Source organism: Pezoporus flaviventris, unplaced genomic scaffold (genome assembly GCF_033815535.1).
Source record: "Pezoporus flaviventris isolate CSIRO_AGI_PZ_B2104156 unplaced genomic scaffold, CSIRO_AGI_Pfla_v1 ptg000021l, whole genome shotgun sequence".
Lineage (NCBI taxonomy): Eukaryota > Metazoa > Chordata > Aves > Psittaciformes > Psittacidae > Pezoporus > Pezoporus flaviventris.
The window spans coordinates 9378421-9399158 of record NW_026892569.1 but is presented as its reverse complement, the minus strand read 5'-3'; the positions used below and the strand labels follow the sequence as shown (position 1 = coordinate 9399158).

At 35.9% G+C, this 20738-nt stretch overlaps 1 protein-coding gene across 43 annotated transcripts in view; it reads right to left on the bottom strand.

The window, feature by feature from the left end:
- Positions 1–20738, bottom strand: part of SLMAP (sarcolemma associated protein) — an 83479-nt gene that overhangs the window by 21217 nt on the left and 41524 nt on the right. For 7 of the 43 annotated variants that reach the window (XM_061455916.1, XM_061455918.1, XM_061455942.1 and 4 more), the window contains 12 exons: positions 20608–20670; positions 19063–19158; positions 18704–18775; positions 17681–17821; positions 16003–16140; positions 15417–15585; positions 15281–15331; positions 14674–14724; positions 10376–10438; positions 4094–4150; positions 688–768; positions 362–421 (listed from right to left, as the gene is read on the bottom strand). In XM_061455916.1, coding sequence (XP_061311900.1) covers positions 362–421; positions 688–768; positions 4094–4150; positions 10376–10438; positions 14674–14724; positions 15281–15331; positions 15417–15585; positions 16003–16140; positions 17681–17821; positions 18704–18775; positions 19063–19158; positions 20608–20670 — 1042 coding nt within the window. Of the gene's footprint in view, positions 1–361; positions 422–687; positions 769–2601; positions 2730–4093; positions 4151–10375; positions 10439–14673; positions 14725–15280; positions 15332–15416; positions 15586–16002; positions 16141–17680; positions 17822–18703; positions 18776–19062; positions 19159–20607; positions 20671–20738 lie in introns of those variants that run through there. The other 36 variants (XM_061455920.1, XM_061455952.1, XM_061455926.1 and 33 more) reach the window with 19 other exon arrangements.

The window sequence follows — 20738 nt, the reverse complement described above, 5'->3', positions numbered from 1 at the left end:
GATGGGAGAATCACTCCTCCACACAGCTAGGTGCCCTAACATAAGTGCATGCTGAAACTATTTCTCAACTCTCCCTTAGGTTATTCATGTATGTTCCTAAAACAGTGTTGCTGAGTGCAGAAACCAGATTTATGTGTAAGTTATTTCTATACTAACATTCAGAAGTATGCTTTTATATCACAACACCCAAAGGAATCATTATTGATATTAAATGCAACTCTTCCATACTGCGATGATTAAAACATTTGAATCTCAGCGCTCTACTTCAATACATATTTGATAAAAGCCAGGTAGACAAATATATATCTATATACACACACATAGATTCTGCATCTAGAGTTACAAATACAGATTTGTTTACCTTTCAGAAGAGCTACTTTGGCAATAGGTTCATTTAGATCTTGGTCATCCATTTGGGCATCTAAAAATAAACCAAACCCCACACCTTTCAGAGAGCAGGTAGACTGCAGATGGTTTTCATATACGCATTCTTCAAGCAAAGAGAAGCTTCTATATTCTTCTCACTTTACAACAGTTGATTAGGAACTTGCAAAATAGATAATGCTGCTCTAAGCTTGTATCTGGCTCTGCATAATATACCTTCTCTGCTCTTTTAGAAAATGCTTGTGAATAAGTTATTTCCTTAAAACAAGTTAGACATTACAAGAACCTCAGTTAAATACTTACCTGTAGTGTCGTCACTGCTTTTTTCCTTGCTTGGACTAAGAGTGTCTGACAAATCAGATTCTTTTACTCTTGCTTGATTCTCTGCAAGAGACAAGAAAAATCAACTGCAATCAGTAAAACCTTTGTTCAGTCTCTTAATTGTAATTATTGTAATTTCTTCTCTATATCTATCTAAGCACTGTTAAATGACAAAAAAAAAAAACCAACTTTGTTGAAGAAACACTTAAAAACCTGGTGGTTGCTTATTTCTTTGTAAGTCTGGGCTAAAATGGATTCAGCATCACTGAAGTCCTTAATCTAGCCTAGCATCTAACAGGGCATGCAACTGCCTCATGCACAGCTTGAAAATTTTGTCAAGGCTGTATTCTTGCCAGCTGGAACTCTGTGCAAAAGCTGATTCACTCAGGGAACAAATAAGAAAAAAACTCCTAGAACAATGCAGATACTGTAAGAGGTCAGAAAGAAACTGGCGTTAAGAACAAAGCTGTGCTTCAGTATTTTTGATAAATAAAATAATAGCAAAAACTCTTGTATATACCGTACTGTTAAAAGAAATTGTAGCATGAACCAGTAGGGAATCACAGAAGTCTAAATACACTAATTTCTAGACAGAATTTTCAGTTTTAATTTTATTAAGAGAACGCATTCTTTGTCCTTTCCACCAAAAACTACCTCCATGAAATAGTTGTTAATACACAATTCACCACATTATTACATGCAGTTTAGTGAAGCCACACAGTTGGTTTTGGTTTGTGTTCACTTAACCAGTTCTAGATTTTTAACTGAGACCAGACATTTTCAAAAGGAGAGGGGATTTAATTATACCAGTGCATCCTTTCCCATACAAAATTATCCCTGACTCAGAGAAGGCACACCATCGCTCGTGTGGGCAAACCCAGTAAGTCTGTCAGCAAGGAACCATGTCACCAACGTGCAGCTGAGGTTACACAGAATGAAGTCTTTCTTCGCTGACACCTCAGAGCCTTAGTTTGACAGCATCACTGCCCACCCAAGGATTAAGAGAGTCTCAAATTCCAGGCAGAGATACACAGATATAGACATAAAAAGGCATCATTACAACTTTCCCAGTTTACAGACTTTTACCATACATTCAGAAAAGCACAATGAACACGAATAATTTCTTCACATGCAGACAGATACTGTAGATGCAACAAAAAAGTACTAGGACACAGGAAGAAAGATACACAGCAATAAATAAATCAAGTGTGTTATACCAGCAGAATTAGTACATGGAAAGATGTAAAAACAGGAGTAATGAGAAAGCTTGTGTTAATTATTTTTTCAAGTAACAAGAGAACAAACTGAACATCCCCAAAATGAGAAAAGTGGAAACTGAAGATGACCTGTGCACCTGCACAGGGAAATGAGCAAGACGACAAATCACAGAGGTTAGTAAGAAGATAAATCTTTCACCTAACAGGAAATTTTTTCTATTTCTCTGTGCCAGAGTAACATCCACTTGTACATGAAGCAGATGGTGGCAAATACAAACCAAGCACCTCACTGAGAGCCAAACTTTCTACCCTAATGGAACCGAAATCGCTGGAGAAGAAGTAGGGTAAAGCATCCATACATTTAATGCATAATAGAGGTTCAGACCTGGCAGCTATTCCAAACATCTCTCTTATGACTTCAGCAGCCTTCAAAGCTCATAACGACAGGACTAGTTAAAAACCTGATGTTTAGGGTGGCTCTTTGCTAAAACAAAGAAAGCACTTCCCTATTTTAAGGAATAAGGGTTTTAACTAATATCTGAAGATGCTACAACACAAAACATTATACATACACCAAAGAATCAAGCTCACAAGACTGCCATTACAACCATAATAATCGCTAATCCAAGAAATAAATTCTTTTAAAAATATTAAGAAAATTTCATCCTAAAAGCCTCACCCATGTCGCTTATGTTAGTGGCCGATCCAGAAGTGCCAAGCTGAGCACTGTGTGTATCCAACTAACTTTACCATATCTGGTCATACATGGAAACGAGCTTTCCTGCTCTGTGCAAAATGGGAGGAACAGAGCAAGTTCCAACTGCTGATTTAATTCTCTCTCCCCCCTCCACCTCCCTCTCGTACTCCCCTCCCACCCACCCTTGGTTACACCAGCTTCTCCCTCCCTCCTATCCTCCTATCCCTGAAACAAGGAACAAGATCAGGCACCAGAGCAAAGATGCATCAGTGTCTGTATTTGAAACAGCAGAAGTCAAAAAGAGAAGTGATTTATAAACTTGCTTCCTATTCTGGAACCAGAGTCATAAGCACAAAACTCTTTCCTGTACTATATTATTTCACAGCAGATGTCCATATTTCCCATAATAAAACTAGGTTGAATAAATATAGCCAAAATGCCGAAGTATATTAAAACATGTTGACATCATACTTACTTGATGAGTTAGAATATATTAACAAACACTAAAAATAGCTCACCGCCTTGCAAGATAATTGGCATGCAAGTGTTACGTTACAGTTATAGCATGCATTCTTCTGCCAAATATGGCACGTTGTCTATAGCTTACATATAGAAACAAATTAAAGGTGCAATATCACACATTAAGGCGACAGAAGATAAACTGAAGCGTCTCCAAAATAGAACTTTTAACAAGGCAGGATTTACTCAATACAGGAACACTTTGCAGAAGGACAGAGGGTAAAGAAATGAGTTAGTGTGTCTAGACATTAATAAATGCTACAGAAATGGAGTCAGCCTACAAGTGCAAACAACCTACAATATTAGGCACATGGGAAATACTGATCTGCACACGGCAGCATTCCTGATTTTGGCACTGCGAGATAAGGATGACTGTTCCTTGACAAGATAAATCTTTTTTAATTAGCTCCTTGTATTTCACTTAGGGTTTCTTTTACAGAAAAGAGTTAAGAGATGCACAGATATATTTCACTTGGAAAAGGCACATTTTTGAGATAATGGTTATTTTAAAGTTATGAAGGTGTAAGTTAGAAAAAAGTCAAATGAAAACACACTTTAACTTAAAGCTTAAAGTGAGACCAAGCATTATTTCTATTTAGTCCGAAATAAAACCAAAAACCCATTTGACATTTATACAGACACTAAAGATTTAAATCCATTTATGAAAATCATTATTATTTTTCTTAATGCACGTTCAGGTAAGAACTCAGTTAAAACCGAGACTTTCATTTCATGCACTCAGTGTTCAAAAATCACTTCCTTTAAATCCTTTTACCCTACAGGTAGTATATGAAGCTAAGTTCAGTAAAGAAGAAACCTCCCCTTTATCGATTTTTGTTTTTTCTCATGTGATTATTCAACAAAACTCCAACTGCTAGTTTAACACAGAACATGCACTGAAGTGACACAAAAAAAACATGCTTCAAGAAACAGTCAGAGAATCCAGAAGTCTAACCTTTCAAAAGCTTTGTTTCTTCCACTTTGGTTAGATGTCCTTCGTCTATGATCTTGTCTGCCAAACAAAATAAGTGTTACTTCCAAGCTCAAATTAAGCAAGCAAAAGCTCTGCACGCATCTATGTAGACTACATTCCATGACCAAATTAAAACCTGATAATATTACTTCCTACTCGGGCTTGAACAAAAACTTTATTCTGGCATGGAATAATGAAACAGAGCACACAAGGCTACTGGAACTTTGTTATACAGTGCATAATTATTTCTTCTGCAATTTATTAACTTACATTACTAATGCTTCAGCTCACTAATGAGAAGTTAGGAAAATTCATTTTTATGAGTTTTTTTTTTTTTAACTCTAACTGGGAGCACTAAATAATTAATACATTTCTCAAGTTATCAATAAAGGAATTCCAAGAGCTGGTTGCCTGAAATAGATATCTACCTGACACAGCAGAAATCTAGAAATATGCCACAGTAATACAGCAACTGAGGCTCACTTCACATCACAACTGCCTATGAAAGATACACAGGAACAGCCCTTCTAAGCTTAAAACTTTCAGAGAGCTGCACACAATTCCACATTCAGGTTGACAAAATTGAGCTTACAGGTAACATTGACAGGGAAGCCTATTCATGTATGCCAGGTGTATAAAAACCTAAACCACAGATTTTGAGACTAGACTGCTAATGTCATCCTATCTCCAGGAAGGACATGAAGACAGACAGTAAGACCAAGGGAAGAACTGATTTAGACTAATCAAAGACTCTAAAAGAACTATTAAAACAGTAGTTAATTTCTTTTTCAGAGATGTCATTATTTCAAATTCCTTAAGAATGAGCCAGCAATGCCAACATGCAAAATTATCAAGGGTCACATATCTTCCAGATCACATCATCAGTTTCTACGAAGTAGACCCTGCAATTCAGACAATGTTGAAAGCTGTTAACACCCACTGAAGCACCCAGTTTAAAGTTGCTTCTGCCTCCCGCTGTGCCCTCTCTGCCAGATTCTCAATCATCAGGCAGGGAACTGAGTTTACTGGCTACTCCCCGTGCTATTAACAGGTAACAGACGCCGAGGAGACTGCAAGAGCAGCACAAAGAGTTCAGATTAAGGAAGCTGGATGACAGTAAAACCTTTTCAAATTTTGAATCAAAAAAATGATTGCAGCTGCAAGTTTCTCTGATGATTAAGAAGTCTCTGCACTCCTCCAATAGCATGGTGCTGTAACCATTACAATCTAAGGACAGAGGCAGGACAGGAATTGCAGGGAGGTATCTTTTTCAGCTCCAGACAGCAGAAACGTTTTCAGACAAAACCCTCCCGAAGTCTGAAGAAGGGTTTGAATGGCCAAAAGCTTGTTCTGTCCCCTTCCTTACCCCACAGCCAGACAAACCAGCCTAAAAGAGCTATTATTTTCTTCATCTACTTTATACATCTACAAATACTGTACTGCATTCCTATAACTTTTTACAAATAACTGTTTCAGAAATGCACTGAACAGCAAACTGGATTTTCAGGACTGGCTTCAGATCTCAAGCAACTGCCGGAGATCACTCATCATCTAAGTTCAGAACAGCCTCAAGTTCATCAGAGGTGGTGAAAGTCACTGTGCCTAGATTGAGGAAGGCATCGCAGAGAGAATCAAGTTACTGCAGCCACAAGTGAGGAGTTACTGAGTGATACCATGAGCCCTCTTCCACTTAAAAAATAAAAATATCCAAACAAAACTCCGCATATGTGATTATTCCAGGACTCAGCTGAGGCTGGAAGGGGGGTGGGGAGAATGGAAACAACAAAGCAGCTAAGGAATTCTGCCCTTATGTCTGAAAAAATGAGGTGAATGCAAAAACCCTACACTCAGTGTAGCTATCAGCTGCTTGATCTGAAGGGTAACACTTCATCTATGCTACACTGTTAGCTTAAAATGAGCTTCTAGAATCACTTCACAGAAGAAGAGTGATTATTAGAATTGACGGATCTTGGGGTTTTCATAATTCAGTAACTGTTAAAATCAGAATAATTCTAGTACAAGACAAAGAAACTATAGGCTTCTTGACCCAGATGGTTTTCCAAACCACCTCTTTACATTTTAAGGATGGGTTTCCAAATCATCTCTTTACATTTTAAGGGTTGTCAATTGTATGACTAAAAAAAATCTGCAGACAAATTTTGGTGGCTTTACTGGTTTCTAATGGCCGTTATGAATTTCAACAATTGTACAAAAGTTTTCTTCTTGACACTATTTCTTCAGCAAAGAACTTCAGCAGTAACACACAAGTCCCCTTGTCCAGTGTGACCCAAAGCTGGCAGAGCCAGTATTTTTCAGTTGGTGGCCAACATCTCTCCTAATGTACCAAACAAATAACCATTCCCTGTATTTTAACATATTACCATGAGTGTATTTCAAAGCTAATAAATTTGTTAATTTCACCATTCCCATGGATATTTCTGTAATAAACAGACACCTGGATGACTGATGTCATTGAACTACATACAATCTTATTCAGCACTGCACCCTAAGTCACTAAAATTGGCAGAATCCAGAGAAAAAGTAAAAGCAGATGTACATTTATGGCACTGGAATAGGTTGCCCAGGGAGGTTGTGAATGCTCCATCCCTGGCAGTGTTCAACACCAGGTTGGACGAGGCCTTGGGTGATATGATTTAGCGTGAGATGTCCCTGCCCACGGCAGGGGGGTTGGAACTAGATGATCTTAAGGTCCTTTCCTACCTTAACAATTCTATGATTCTATGATTCTATCTTTTAAACTCCCCTTTTTCAGAACTCTGCATCTTTTCATGTTACTATTTCAGAAAACTTCATAAACATGTTTTTTTTCTTACTCTATCTACATTTTCCCCAAATTAAGACGTGCATTTTTAGCTACCAAAATATAAATTGGGGTGAGGATCTTAGCTTTAATTTCTGGAACAAACAATTTCAATCTTTCATGCTATCCAGTCATTCCTTAACAGAAAGCAAAGAGTTACTGACGTATCATAAATAGTAATTTTTACCAAAACAATCTGCTTTGACGTTAAGCTTTTGGCTCATCTTTAAGATAGTCTGTGGTTCTTTTTGCTGATGAATGCAGTTCAAAGGCAGCTTTCCTTTAAGTTTTTAGGCATTTCCTATCTTTTCAATTTAAGAACTCCCTTTTGATTTAGGCTGCCTATGACTAAGTGTAATGTAACAATACATTTATGGTTTTGTACCAAATCAGTCTTTGAAAGAGGACAGTTTTTAAGACCAGTGAAAAGAAACGTGGCCTTCAACACACAAATTTCAAACCATCTGAACCAAAGTGATGCTAAGAAGCTTTAATTTTACTTGCCACCTGCAAGTCATAAATTCATTAAAAAGTTGATAATAGCCATTCAATCCATCCAAAACCTATTGCAATTCAGATAAAGAAATTAAATTAAAAAAAAAACTTAGAAAAAAAGGCAAAAAAAAATTTTACTTTTATTTAAAATCATAAATGCAACAATCACAAAATGAAGAATAAGGAAGCAAATAAAAGACGACTCCTGCTGGAGCCAGCTCTCTTTCTCGTCTATGCACCATCACCATTTTGGTAGTAATTCATGTACTAATCAAAAAGAAGTACCATGACTTTTGCTGTTGATGTCAGTGGTTTTCATCAGTGGTTACTAAAAAAAGTGATGAAATGAGCAACACGTGAACTGCATGTAATGATCAGAAAGTAACAGACTTCCCAGATCATTGAGAGCAAACTTTCACACCATTCTACAGATGTTGTAGGTAAGGACAGATTACCGGGTATCGTTAGCCATATTCTGCTTAAAAAATAGGAATAAATAAAAAATATCTTTAAAAACCTACAGAAGCCAGATTTTACAAACAACACTACCAAAGTTTAGCATTTGCGCTGCACTGCAGCTAAGACTGTGCTTAGTTGTTTCTCCCCCCCAAAAAAAAATTCTAGCGCTACTACTTTGAAAGGTCTTTTAACTGCTCTTACCTGATAACCACTTTCAATTGACTTGTATCTCTGTAGCAACTATTCATACAGAATACTGTTTAATCATCTAAATTTACTTCTTGTGTTACCTTGCGTACACCCCGCTTCCTTGATTCAAGCTGGTTTTCCTCATTTCTCTGCTTGTGCTTACCCGATTTAAGAGCTGCTTCTCCAGAACCATGGAGACATGCACTTTCCCCACCGCACCAGCACAAGTTAGAACTTTCTCTTCTAAACAAACCACATAGTTGTCTCAATTCTCCTTCTGTTTTAGATTTCCCTTGTGGTTTGTAGATCCTACAGCTTTAACTCCTCTACTTCTATTACAAAACAGTACACCCTACATAAAACTACTTCAATGAGTGACTCTTTGTTTCTGGGAGTTTTATTGAATTATTATTTTTTTAAATAATAAACCTGCTCCTCTCCCAGTACATAAACCTTGGGGCCAAAAAAAGCTTAGTATCAAGTGATGAATTACATATACTGCCAATCTGTATGATATCGTTCTACATGTAACTATTTGCAGCATGTCTTAAAACTCCACTTCCTGGCGATCTCTGCAACTATACTTTTTCTCCCCACTAGTTTCCAACCCTCACTGCTGCAGAGAGCAAAGAGCAGGAGTACAGCTGAAGGGTAGCTCTTATATATAACATGAAAATAATAGGCCTTGCAGTTTGCAGTTTAACCTCATGGTTTTGTGGGGCCTGAGTAAACGTATTTGAATTTGGGAAAGGTAAACTTTCAGTCCAGGAATACAAACATGATCTGCTGACTTGGAACCTCTTTTTGTTCTTGATCAGATAGTAAACTAGTTATTCTGTTGCAAAAATATGCTGAATACTGAACCCTTTGAAGTTGCATTCATTCTTCAAAAACTGATTCAATTGAGGCCTTACAGCGTCTTTACTCAAGCTTTCACTCCCTCAAGAAAGGGAAGGCATACGTAAATTGATCTTTACTTTAATCTCTTATTAGTACTTCAATTGCGTGTTAGAATCTTTTACTAGATCCCAATGGTAACTTTTGCTTCTCAGTACTGACAAGACTGCTCACATTTAGTTTGCAGAGGTGATAGTAATACAAGTTTTGCTAAAATAGGTTAAGCTAAAATCCAAACAATGAAATTAGGCAACCAATTTGTATTTGAACATCACTCAGCGTGCTCTTCATTGTCAGTCTAGACAAAAAATAATTCTACTCAAACATTTAATTTCAGTTCATTTTAGATACCAAATAAAGAGCATTCATGCAAGATCACTGCAAAATTTAAGATTATTTTAAACTTCAGCCTAACAGAAGACAACCTTTAGCAGTAACTGCCATTCAGTTTGCAGCACTGAAACCCATATCAGAAGGAGTAAAGTCAGCTAAGTCTGTTACACTTCCTTATTGAAACTTAAAAGGGAAGAGTCCAATAAGCATGTCAAAAAAAGATACTGTCTTACTGCTGCTCATCAATACTTCACTCTGCTCAACTCTAGGTACATAAAGTCTGTAAACTGTAAAGTCAAAACACAATTCTTATGCTACAAAGGAGTTTCCTTTGAAGTTAAATAGCACTTTTTGCTCTTCATCCTAATGGTATTTTTCTCTCAGTGGACAAAAAGTATTAACATCTTCAGTTTTTCTTTAATTACAGACATTACGACTGTGCAGATTCATTACACATTATCAAAAGTTATTTTCTTTGAAAAACATTTCTCATTCCAGAATAACACATCTTTCTAAAGACTGGCATTGCATATTAGCTTTCTGTTTTTTTAAAAGAACCTTAGATTTCCACATAAAATTTAAGGTCTTGCTTTCCTTTTTGCTCTTTGTAACAATTAATTTGAAGACTGTGTAAAGCAATATCAGATAAATTGTAGGCATGCGGAATGAAGAAAAGGAATCACTACCTTATCTCTGTCCTGCTGCTGCCTGTGATGTTTGCTTAAACTGACAGCATTACAATTTTCACTTCTTAATTTGTAACAGGATAAAAAATTACACTCAGTTTTAATCACCATGTGGCAACATTACCACCCCTTTATTGATCAGAGGACAATAATTGATTAACTGCCAAGAATACACAATGTGATCATTGCTTCACATGAGCAAAGATAAGCTCTTACTACTACTACAGGCATGTGCTTAATATCCCAATGCCACAATTCTATGCATAGAAAATTTCTGCTACCACAGAAATATTGAAATAGTAGTGACAAATTGTGATTTCTATCCAACCTTTCTGGGTTTTCTGTTGTTTTTAAAGCAAATGTGATGAACACTCTTGTACTCACTCTGACATTCTATGAACTGATGAATAAAAGTGCAGACCCCTCCACTCTTTGAAAGAAAGTGCTCTAGTAAAGAAAGAAACACTTAAGTTTACATCTTCTTATCATTTTTCAAATTGATGCAACAAAAAATTTGAAAGGTATGTTAACAATATTTGTAATTGCTTATTTACAGTGAACTTTTGAAATCCAAGTCAATATGCAAGCAGACAAGACATGTAACTGAAATGATGCCTGAGTGATACTAAGAAATAGATCACTATTTTGAACTGATCAGAAGTACTTCAACTGCATTTTCAAGGGGTACTTTTAAATGCTAAAATCTAATCACAGTTCTTAAGCATAAAAGAAGCCCCTTATCTCAATAGAATCTATGTTAAAAACCCCAACTTCATTCAACAGAAGTTAGTAAGAACCAATTATTAAAAGTGCAAATGTTCTGCATTTGGTATATTGCTTTTTCAGACTGGGTGATAACAAATAACATCCACTAAAATTCCATGGATAATTTCATATTTTTGGCAAAAAGATTAATACACACAAGTGATATTTAAATCACAACAAATTTAGCATACAGAAGATGCTACACTTCTGAAACATGCAACTCTATAGCACTGATGCCTCCAGCCTCCTCCTATGTTTTAATTCCTAATTGGACATACATAAGTAACAAATCCACGCACTGAAGAACTAAGAAAACATTACTTAACCTATATTCTTCAGCAGCTTTTATTAGCTTTGAAAGGGCACTGAAGTTTCTCTTTAGTCTTCATACTTACTCTTCCCTAATACCCTCTTGAAACTAAAAACATTTATCTTCAGTGTTGCTGAGTATCTCCCTTTGTTTTTTAAACAAAGTTTCACTGCACAGAAATAACATTATTTGAAAGGACAGTTCTTCAGTAGACATCCTAAAACTGGGCTCAATTTCCAGTTTTATCCAAGCCCTGCTATATATAACCTTGTTCAGCTCCCAACTCCCAACAGAATCTAGCATCTCTTCACATAAAAAGGTGCTAATGCTTCCCTTCTAAAAAATCCCTTGACCTCAAGAGCCTAGCAAACTGAAAATGTTGCTTTTCAGTATACAAACTGTCAAAACGTGTTACATCCTAACAAAACTGTTCAACCACTCCCTTTTGCTATCACAAGCTTAGCTGTTAAGATCCATTATGTAATGTTTTACTATATTTCAAAGCCACTCTAAAAAGCAACCTTTTTTTCTACCCCAAGGGGCAGGGCTTTTAAAAGACAGCACCATGGCTATAATACTTATTTTCCATATTTAAACTTTTTCTTTTAAGCCTTTTTATATGATCCTCTAAGTGACAGTATAGAAATTTCTCCTATCTTTCTTTACACAATATATGGCTCACAAAACTTAAATATGAAAGCCAGGTGTGGTGCAACTCACTGAGAAACATACCACTTACTGAAATAACTCGGTTGTACGCTACCTTTATCAGTGGCTGATGTATAAGCAAGTCACTCTCTTCTGCACCAGAACTTTCATATGTGCAAAGAGAGAAAATGAATGCCTGACCCTCACCATCTTAATAACACTTTATTATAAAAAGCCTCTAGAGAGACTGTAACATGAGTTCTTAGTTCCTCTACTCTGAGTACAGCTCTTTTAATGTTATGGCCAGCCACAGCAAAAAACTAATGTAAAATCCTTACTCTTGCAGCAGCTAGGTAGTGTGCCTACAAACATACCTTGAGCACCTGACCTGAAGTTTTGAAATAGAGACACAAAGGGAACCTTAAAAAGTATTTTACGTGATTTTACCATTTTCCCCTGACAGGGGGAGGAGGAAGGCATGTATACCTCTGTATACAAATAGAGGAAACCTTCTTTTATTCCCCTACAGGCTACACAGCACAAACCAAATTGACTTTCTGACTTCTGCTTCTGCCTTTAACATGTTATACACCGTGAAGTCTTAGTTCATCTAAAATAATGCAAGACTACCCAGCAAAAAACCCTCAGTAACTGCTTCCTGCTGCTTTCAAGAGGACAAATACAAAATCTGGCAGAGAATGTCATCTGTCATTATATGATTAAAGGACAGAAGATACAGAAAAGCATAGACTACCATGAAGAGAACAGAGGCCAAAAGCTGTAAACTGCCAAGGAAATGTGGATGGACCAGGTATAGCAGAGATGCAGAAGAAAGTGGTACAACAGGCATAATAATGGAAAACTAAAATATAAAATAATAAAATAGTAAGTTAGGTGTGCGACAGAAGAAGGTGATAGACTGTATAAACACACAGAACGCCAACTTGAATGAGCAGTTACATGTTGTCTATATTCACAAAGAAGAAGAAATTGGCAGACAGCTTCCTGAAACTCCGAGGTTTAAGCACAAGTTCTACTGTTACTCATAAGTTCTACTGTTACTCATAAGTTCTACTGTTACTCATAGGATGGAGGAACCTGTATTTTCATGCATCCACCCAGATGACACTTAGTCTATGCAATCCAAAATAAGTCAAAGAGAGATTGCTTCTTCAACTTTGACAAAAAGTATCAGTGATACAATGATTTTTTTTTTTACAACCACAAAATAATGATTTCAATTTTGAAATAGTATTTCAGACAGTTTTCAAACTCAGACTGATAAGAGATAGCAGTATTTAAAAACCTAACAGGACATCCCTACCAATAACTTTAAAACACATTAAAAAAGTGTTTGTTAAAAAAAAACATATTTAGTGTGATGTTATCAATTATTTTGCTATAAAACTATATGTATTTGCACTTGGAGCTTGAAAGCTTTTCCTGAAGTTTCAGTTTAGCTCTAGACTACTTTTGTTCCCAGTATTGCATGTTTTTTTCTAATAGCCTCTAACAATCCAGCTTTCAAAATCTTTTTATGGTTTACATGATTAGAATGAAGAATATATCCCTATATATTACCCCAGTTTTGCTTTGTAAAGAAGCTAACTCTTTTGTGGGGTGGAAGACTTAAAATACATTAAAAAAAAATAAATAATTATTTCTTAACCATTCTATCAAGCATTAACACTATTACCAACCAAAAATTATTTATCAGCAAGATGGATCAATCTAACTAAAGCCTAAGTATGGCAGTCTAGAGAACTGGAAACAGATATTAAGCGTCCTGGCTTCCAGTATCAGCGTACATCATAACTAAGTGTCTAAAATGTTAGGACATAAAGGAGTAACTGGTACTCAGATTAAGTGGAAGTTTTTGTACAGTTCCTCTCAATGTTTAACAATCTCTCCTCCTGCTCCAAATAAGAACTAGATGCAAAGTTATGCCATGATTAACTTTTTATTTTGCTACTGGTCTCCCTAGTTAAGAAGCTCTTAATTTGTAATTAAAAGAAAAACCAAAAGCTAAGAGCTAGAGCATAGACAGTTGTAAAATTTTGTTTAAAAAAGGTATACAGTAATCCTTAAACACTGTACTGGTTGAAATTACAAGTTCTCTATTTAGGTGCCCCAACCTTCTAATACTAGCACCATTCCCCAGAGCTTTCACTAGCCAGCAAGACACAGCGAATGCTCATGAAAGTTACATCAAGGGAAAAATATAAACTGACATAAAAGGACAAAAATATCTTAACCAATAGAACAATTTAGTGAATTTAGAACCATAACTGGAATAACCTTTGCTATACGTGATACTGGGCATATTCTTAACAGACAATTCTATTAAAGAAAACTTCAAGTGTATGCTAAGACACATTAGTTAAAATACTTCGCTTTAACTAAAAAAAGCTTTTTTTAAAAAAAAAAAAATAATCAGTTCAATCTGTTTTCATTCCTGTTTAACATAAAAGATAGTGCTTTCTTTTAAAAAGTTAGCTTCTGCTATTTCTGTATTTCATATACTTGCATTTTTTGGCAAGTTATGGTTAGGAAAAAATATGTTTTGTTAACTTTACTTACCATACCCAATTTACTAGAAAAATGGTGTGTGTCTGTGTGGCAAGGAAAAGTAAAATTAAAGGGATAAAAGTCAATGAGTTTTCCACTTTCTCATGTCACAAGCCTGACATCATTCAGCAGACTTCTACTGAATCCAGTTAACGCCCATCAAAAACAGGTAACTAAAGAGGACTTCCAAGTTGGTTTGTTACATTGTACAGAATTTTCTGAAAACACCCAGACTGAAAGTCTAAGCAAAAACTGCTGGTCAGAGGAGTGGACAAATTCAATTCCATTTTTCAAGAGAATATAATTGAAAGTAAAACTTCAGAGAACATTTTGAATTTGTTCAACTTCAAACATTACCCATAAGACAAAAGGTAGCCTTAAGATACACTACCTTTCTCTGTGCTCCCATTAATTTTAGGTATGAAGTCATCAACTTGTATGCCTAGGATTAAGAAAGGGTATTATTTCTGGAACCAAGCAAAATGTTTTGGGTTTCGCTTCTTTATAAATACACAATTGTGAAAAGCATCTGGCTTTTCATACTACCTTTTCCTTCTAGGTATCTAACCTAATCAAACGAAACAGGCAGAATTTGTTTTCCTTTGCACTACAGGATATGTTCCTGTTTGTTCAAACACGCAAGAGGTTACTATCATACAAGGAATTACTGTCTATTACATATATATTTAAAAAATCCTTTTATATATATATGTATATAAAGCTTTCAAAAGGTTGGAGCTGAGAAGGCTCAAACAGCTCTAAACTGAGCAATGAACCACAATTGTGGACACCCACAGCAGCAGTGCCCTCTACTGGCATTCTGCTGCGGCCACACGTCTTCCAAACGTTTTCAACCGATACCAGGAACGCCGCACTACTGGGGGAACACTAAAACGTTAATCTTTCCCCAGACACCTAGACTACAAGATCATAATAATGATAGTAATTGAACAGAAAATCTGGAAACCAGCTTGAAACAAGAAACTGATCACACCTACCTAAGCTGTTGTGTTCTTTAAGTGTTTTCTCTTGAAGATGCTCTAACCGTACTGTAAACAGAAGTCCAAGAAAAAGATATTTCACAGATTAAAAGAAAAACAAATAATCAAAGTTTCTTCCCCACTAATCACTAACCTTGTAAAGCAGTTAGCCGCTCATTGGTGAAGTCATTGTCAGCCTGCAAAGCTTCTATTTTTGCTTGAAGCTCTTGCTCTCTCTCTTCCATTTCATCTATTTTATGCTGCAACTCTTTTTTCTCAGCCAGTCCTTTCTGTTGGATTTCTTCTTGTCTTCCTTCTGCTACCTGCTCAAAACACATTTTAAAAATCCCCAAACAAATCAAAATTAACATGTAAAGGAATTGATTTCATTCTCATTAACTCTAAGATTTTTAGGTTGAAAATTATTTGTCTGTATAAAAGCAGCTAAATTTAATTTTACACCATATATAACTTTGTATTAAAATACATTGCAGCCCCAAAGACATGGCAACTTTCAAAGTGAACAAAAAGGGAAATCTTTTTAACAAATTACTTAACTGATGATAGTTTCAAGTACATGAAATGTAAACCCAAAGATTATGTAAAAGACAATATGCATCTTTCTTCCATTAACCTGTTGTTTAAAGTTTTTTAATCTTTGATAGGTACATTAGAAATTAAATTGCATTTATTTGCTCCACGCACTACAGCATCATTAAGTCACAAAGTTCTGTCATTACCTTTAGCTTGTCAGAAAGATCTTTAATTTCATTTACAGCTCCATTGTATTTATTAGCTAATTCTCTTAATTCTTCCTGAGTCCGCTCATTCATTTCTTTCAGGTGAGTACATTCATCTTCTGTATTACTTAAACTTCGCTGTAAGAGAGAATTATTATGCAATAAATAAAAAAATAGAGACTAATAATCTACCAAACACTGAAATTGATCTTTTTTTCCCCAAACAGTGTATTGAACTAATCACATTTAACTGCTTGGTTCCTAATCAGTAGGGCTAAACAAGCACATCAAGTCCCGGCGAAAATGCTATCTACACAAACCTTTGTAATGTTCTACTTTAAAAACACATTATGTGAAAATATATTGGCTTCAGGCATGTGTAAAAAAACACCAACCAAAACTGCCACAGTATGGTATATAATTAATTGTGATCAACAGGTATAAGGAACTGTGTGATCTCCCCCATTCTGTTTTATGCTAATCTGTGAGAATTTTATAACATCTTGTAATTCAATGTAACCAATAGATTTCATCGCACCTGTCACCCAGCGAAAGAAGATTTAACACATCATAAAAGCCAAATGGCTCCAAGGAAGCGACTAAACCTTTTTCTGTACTCTGTAATGTAGAGTCTAAGCTAAGATCTCCTTACTGAAGAGGCACAGCTGGGTCTTCAGGAGGCAAGGAATGCTCCAGAAGTTTGCAACAGTGGGTGACTACAGCACAACTAAATGGTATAGAGTTTCCTCCTCACAGCTCAAAATTTCTTTCTTCAGTCATACAACGTGTTTTCATTTGTGTTTGGGTTTTCTTTCTTCTTTTGGTAACAAGCTCTGACTTGGTTCTCATTTATGACCAAAACACCTTTACACAAAAGCGCATTCAAAACTATTAAAGGACAACTCTCAATCAGCAGCCAATGATTCTTCTGCATGGAGAGAATATTATGTGGCAGGAAGCACTCAAGCAAATCCCGTAGTAAAGTTAAATTAATATTTCTCCTCCAAGACTCAAAGGAAAGAGGAAACAGTAGAATAGGTCATAAGATTCTTCTCCTAGTATAGGACTGAAAAGGAGAAGTAGTCAACATAAGACTCCAACCATTAACAAACCTGCCGAGAACTATTACAACACGAAACGGTGTATTTAACTGAAATCTCATGAGGTTATTCACTACAGCAGTATATGCACTGCATTCTCTAAAAACATGACAAGGGTAGAGACTTTGTGCACTTAATTGTAAGATATTTCTTGACCTAAGGGAACACAGCAAATAATTATAACGGCAAGAGAAAAGAAAAGATAGTGATGAAAAACATTATAGGGGCAGAAATTTTCTTTGAAGAAAGTGTTCAACACTTTGTAATCTCAAAAACTCATTCTTAAGTGTAATTTATATGAGTGGATATCATTTCCTCTCACTTATTTCCCACACATAGTGCAACTTCATGAATTCTGAAATCTGGCAGAAAAAGTAGGAGTTCCAAGAATAGTTTCTCATTAACTTTAACAATCCAAGCATTGTTCGATAGGAGAAATAAACACTACTACTTAATATACTGAAAATGCCACAACACAACAAATACTGGAATATTACAGGAAACAAGACACGGATCTAAGCAGCAGCAGTTCTAACTATTTCAGCGCTTCCAGGAGACAAGGCATGAAACTTTAGTACCTCCACTTCAGACAGTTTTCTGACCACTTCAATTTTCTCCTGAAGGACCCGCCTCAGGGACTCTTTGGCTGTTGTCTCATAGTTGTGTTTGTCTTCTTGTAATGCTATAAGCTCTTTTCGTATACTGTCTTCTGTTTGATTCTGTATGTATAAAACAATTCAGATATAAAGATAGGACATAAATAAGTATTTTGCTGATTAAATATATTAGATTGTGGTAAGACCTGTTCTGTTCCAAAATGTTTAGCAGTTTCTGGTAGATGGAAAAACTGTCATGGACAAATCAGTGATCAAAGATTCTTGACATTGCTGGGCGTAAACCAGCTGTTTTTTGAAGTGCATATACAGCAGCACACATTGAATGGTCACCTGCGATTACAAGAAAACTATGGAGGTTTTCTGGACACTGCTAAGACAGCATCAAGCCTCGGAGACCTACAGTTTGACAAACCAGAAACCTAAGAGGTCTTATCTGAAAGACCTCAAACAGGACCTGCAGAAAAAAATTCTCGTGATGTAGGTAGTTGAGAGGAATTAAAAGTAAAATACAATTAAAATAAAAATTCAGGGCAGGCATAGGTGGCCTAAACAACAATCACGGTATGGCACAATTGTTACTCTGTCTCTGAATATCAGACAGCACACTGATAATACCTTTTTTCAAATCCCTGTTTGGAAAGGGCCATCCACAGGAAAGGAAACAGGACAGGATGGCTGCTTCTCACCAATGACAGAAATTCCTCTACTGTTTTTCATTACATACATTCTTATATCTAGATATGAAAGAAATCAAACTGGGCTAAAAAAATGCTGAAAAATAGCCATTTATCTAGATTTAAAGTGATTCCATGAAATATAGAACAGATCTACAGCTTTCATGCTATATAGATTATCCAAATAAACACTGGCTCATTTCAGAAATTTCATCTTCTGACTGCTTTCCTACAACCACCTAATTGCAAAACACTTCAACAGAGCTATTTTTCAGCATTCCTAACATTCAACTTAAGGTGAACTACTTACCTTTGAACATGCCTGTAACTGATTTCCCATAACCTCTAATCTTGATAGCAGCCTGTCTTCATCTATTAAAGCCTAGCAGAAAAGAAGTATTACCTTAGTATTAACATATGCTTTAGGTACTTCCAGTAGAGTTCTGCTTTAAGACTTTAATTCTGTTGGAGTACTCACTATTAATAGTTATTTCAAACTGGCACATGAACCGAATTTATTAAACAGTCTCTTTTACACAGCTTAAGAGAACCATCATAAACTTTCTACTTCTGCTGCTGCTCTCCCCCCTCCATCATTTGTAAATTAATAGTTGAAATTTATGTCACTGCATATTTCAGTCCACAGAGGAAAAAGATGCCTGCAGATACCTGCCAACTAGTATCTGAAGCTTCTTGTGTGACAGCAAGTAGTCGCTGAAGTGTTGCCAACTTTTGTTCCAACATTTGTTCCCGATGTAAGGCTTCCTATGAAGAGAGCAGAGTACCAGTGAGTTCAATTGGAAAAACTAAGGAAAAGAGAAGCAACAGAAGAGATACTAAAGTACAAAGAAAAAAAAAAGAAAGTGTGAGTAGCAAACATTGTCACATACTTAAAACTATAATAATCCCATACCAACACACATTTATTTGGATATTTTAATTAGAAAATGTTATCATATAACCTCAGGTTCCTGAAAACCTTCATTTTTCATGCATAAACTGCACACGCTGAGTACACACTGTAACAAGTTATTCTTTCCAGGACTTAAAAACACTTTGACTTTCATCAGTTTGAGTAACAAAATTGTAAACACCAAAAGCCAGCTTGGCAGCTCCCACGCAGTGAGTGAGCTGTGCATCCTCAAATAAGGTCACAATAGAAAAATGCCAAGCAAGAACTGTTTTTGTTTGATGCTTGCTTTATGGCAGTATGATTGAAGAGCATCTTCATATAACAATTCCAGGATACGAAAAATGAACAGATTGATGAGCAAGTATGTATTCGGCCTCCCAAGAAAAAGCATCTGCTGGAGCTGCTTCCTGCTAAGTCAGCAAGTATGTATGAAGTTACTAGCTGTTTCAAAAGTCTCATCACTGATGTGAACTAATAAAAATTGCCATTACCAAATACGAATGGCTAAAATAAATCAGCAGAACTATACATAAATTAAACCTAAATAGAATGTACCAGGAAGATTTTTTCATATACTTTCCAGAAAGCTGATTTTATGATCTTGCCTAGAGAGTTTACTTACACATATTAGCAAACACTTTAATATGTGTCCTTCTGCTGTCTAACCCTTTTGTGACATGAAATCTTAGGAAAAAGCACACCTGTTTAAACTGAAAAAGGAGCAGGCACAGAAGGGTTGGTGATGCCAATGAGGAAGAAGAGCTGCCAGCACTGTCCCCTCCTTTATAATTTCTTATAGATACAGGGACAAAAATATTCACACCAAGGAATTATCTTCACAGAAGCAAACTGATTTTTGTCACACAGAATGACCTCTTGTTTTGCCTTTCTTTCATTCTATCAAAGCTTTTATACACATACATAGTACATCTCATAGCAATGGATGATAACAAAAATATTGTGGGCAAAAGAAAATCAGGGACAGCAAGGCAGGAGAGGAGAAAGGACAGGAAAAGTAAATAAGATACCATCCAGGGAACCTTCTATAAAACAAAATGAGTTTACATGCTTCTTTTAACAAAGTCATAATTTATACTGCTCATGCAAAACATAGTTTACCTAGAGCCATACTATGTCCAATTACAATATGGTTTACATTATTTCACTACAGAAAAGGTAGTTAAATGCTTATAATGTTCAGGTTTACAAAATGCAAGCTAAGACATGAAGAGCCTAGTATTTCTATTTTGAACAAAACCTGAGTATTCCATCAAAGTAAATACTGTCAACAGAAAACCTACCTGTAGATACTGTGAAAGCTGAAACAATTCCTGAGAATACATACTGGGAGTGTTAGCAGCAACCTGAAAAATAAGAGAACTTAAGAATGAAAACAGGTTTGGATTTTTCATTAAACTCAATGCAAAATTCA